Here is a 2,198-nt window from a genome sequence, read left to right as displayed (position 1 = left end):
TTGTCTCCATCAGAGCAAAGACGAGCGTCTGACTCACCAGAGCGCAGTACATTTCTGGTGGATCTCCACAGGTGATGTTGGGGGGGTCGAGGGTCACACGCAGGTACTTTGTCATGTCTGTAGCTTCTGGCTGACAGGCCATGTAGTCCCAGGCCAGCCCGTCCTCCGTGTAGATCTGGGACTTGCACACATCGTAGTGCCCCCACGCCGTCTGGTAGTGCTGCAGCCCCCGGCTCGCTCTGCAGCACAGCGCCTGCAGGGCCAACAGGCTCCACCAGAGCATGGTGCCTCGACTGGGGGGGGTCTTCAGCGGTGGGAGGGGGCACGGGAGGGGGGCTGAAGTTCTAAACTAACTGGAGGTTTGAGGAGTCAATGTGGAATCCAGACAAACTGGAAGCATCTTCAGCTCGAGTAGCTTCAGGAAGACGTTTCCATCAGATTCAGGAATCTGAGGTCCATCAGCGTCAGTCAGCGTCCTGGAGGAGACACGAGCAGGTCAACACAACAAGACTCGAGCAGGTCAACACAACGAGAAACAATCAGGTAAACACAACGAGCATGAGCAGGTCAACACAACGAGACTCGAGCAGGTCAACACAACGAGACACGAGCGGGTTAACACAACAAGACATGAGCAAGTCAACACAACGAGAAACAATCAAGTAAACAAAATGAGTATGAGCAGGTCAACACAACAAGAAACAATCAGGTAAACACAACGAGCATGAGCAGGTCAACACAACGAGACTCGAGCAGGTCAACAATACGAAAAACAACCAGGTCCACACAACGAAAAACAACCAGGTCAATATAACGAGCATGAGCTGGTCAACACAACGAGCATAAGCAGGTCAACACAACGAGACTCGAGCAGGTCAACACAACGAAAAACAACCAGGTCAATATAACGAGACTCGAGCAGGTCAACACAACAAGACTCGAGCAGGTCAACACAACGAAAAACAACCAGGTCAATATAACGAGACTCGAGCAGGTCAACACAACTAGAGTCGATCACGTCAACACAACAAGACTTGAGCAGGTCAACACAACAAAACTCGAGCAAGTCAACACAACGAGAAACAATCAAGTAAACACAACAAGACACGAGCAGGTCAACACAACGAGAAACAATCAGGTAAACACAACGAGCATGAGCAGGTCAACACAACGAGACACGAGCAAGTCAACACGAGACACGAGCAGGTCAACACAACGAGTCTCGAGCAGCTCAACACAACTAGACTAGAGCAGGTCAACACAATGAGACTCGAGCAGGTCAACACTACGAGACACGAGCAGGTCAACACAATGAGACTCGAGCAGGTCAACACTACGAGACACGAGCAGGTCAACACAACGAGACAAAATCACGTCAACACAACGAGACACAATCACTTCAACACAACGAGACACGAGCAGGTCAACACAACGAGACATGAGCAAGTCAACACAACAAGACAAAATCACGTCAACACAACGAGACAAAATCATGTCAACACAACGAGACACAATCACGTCAACACAACGAGACACAATCACCTCAACACAACGAGACACAATCACGTCAACACAACGAGACACAATCACGTCAACACAACGAGACTCGAGGAGGTCAACACAATGATCTACACACAGGTGGACACAGGTATCACATCTATTAAGCTGCAGTAATTGAAGTTTGAGTCAGAATTTAAACCTGTTTTGCTAAAAAAAAAAACGACCAGAATTTCATTTTTTCCCATTTTCCTTCATAAAAATGTCCAAATCTCTACAGATGTTTTTGGTTGAGTTCCCATGTTGACTTGGTTTCTGTGACAGAAGCTTCTGTCCACGTTATCAGTGAAAGAGTTCCAGCTGTAGATCCTCCTCTTCCTCTCAGCTCTTCGTCTGGAGGTGCACTTCTTCTTCTTGTGTTTTCTCATTCAGAATCAGCAGCAGGAGTTCATGAGGTTCTCACAAGAACCATGAGCCGCCGGTCCGCTGGTGAAGGTCATCAGACGATGGTCCAGCAGCCCTCACTGCAGCGTGTGACCACGCCTCCATCTTCACACCTTTGTACACTACAAAGATGCAGGTTCCTCTCTGCTGCTGCGGAGCTTCACCTGTGGTCACCTGAGCAGTCCCCATCCAGGTAACAATGCCTTTCACGCTCAGGTGAGCAAAGGCCACCCGAGCGCAGGCCACCCGGGCACAGG

At 49.4% G+C, this 2,198-nt stretch overlaps 1 protein-coding gene across 1 annotated transcript in view; it reads right to left on the bottom strand.

The window, feature by feature from the left end:
• The window catches only part of LOC112147634 (netrin-G1), a 40,484-nt gene that overhangs the window by 35,376 nt on the left and 2,910 nt on the right, over window positions 1-2,198 (bottom strand). The window contains exon 2 of the mRNA XM_036216409.1: window positions 38-476. Within this exon, the coding sequence (XP_036072302.1) occupies window positions 38-283 (246 nt within the window). The 5' untranslated portion in view covers window positions 284-476. The remainder of the gene's footprint in view (window positions 1-37; window positions 477-2,198) is intronic.

The sequence above is a fragment of the Oryzias melastigma genome, linkage group LG17 (genome assembly GCF_002922805.2).
Source record: "Oryzias melastigma strain HK-1 linkage group LG17, ASM292280v2, whole genome shotgun sequence".
In the NCBI taxonomy this organism is placed as follows: Eukaryota; Metazoa; Chordata; class Actinopteri; order Beloniformes; family Adrianichthyidae; genus Oryzias; species Oryzias melastigma.
Note: the sequence above shows the minus strand (reverse complement) of the source record. Positions and strands in the feature narration are given on the sequence as shown.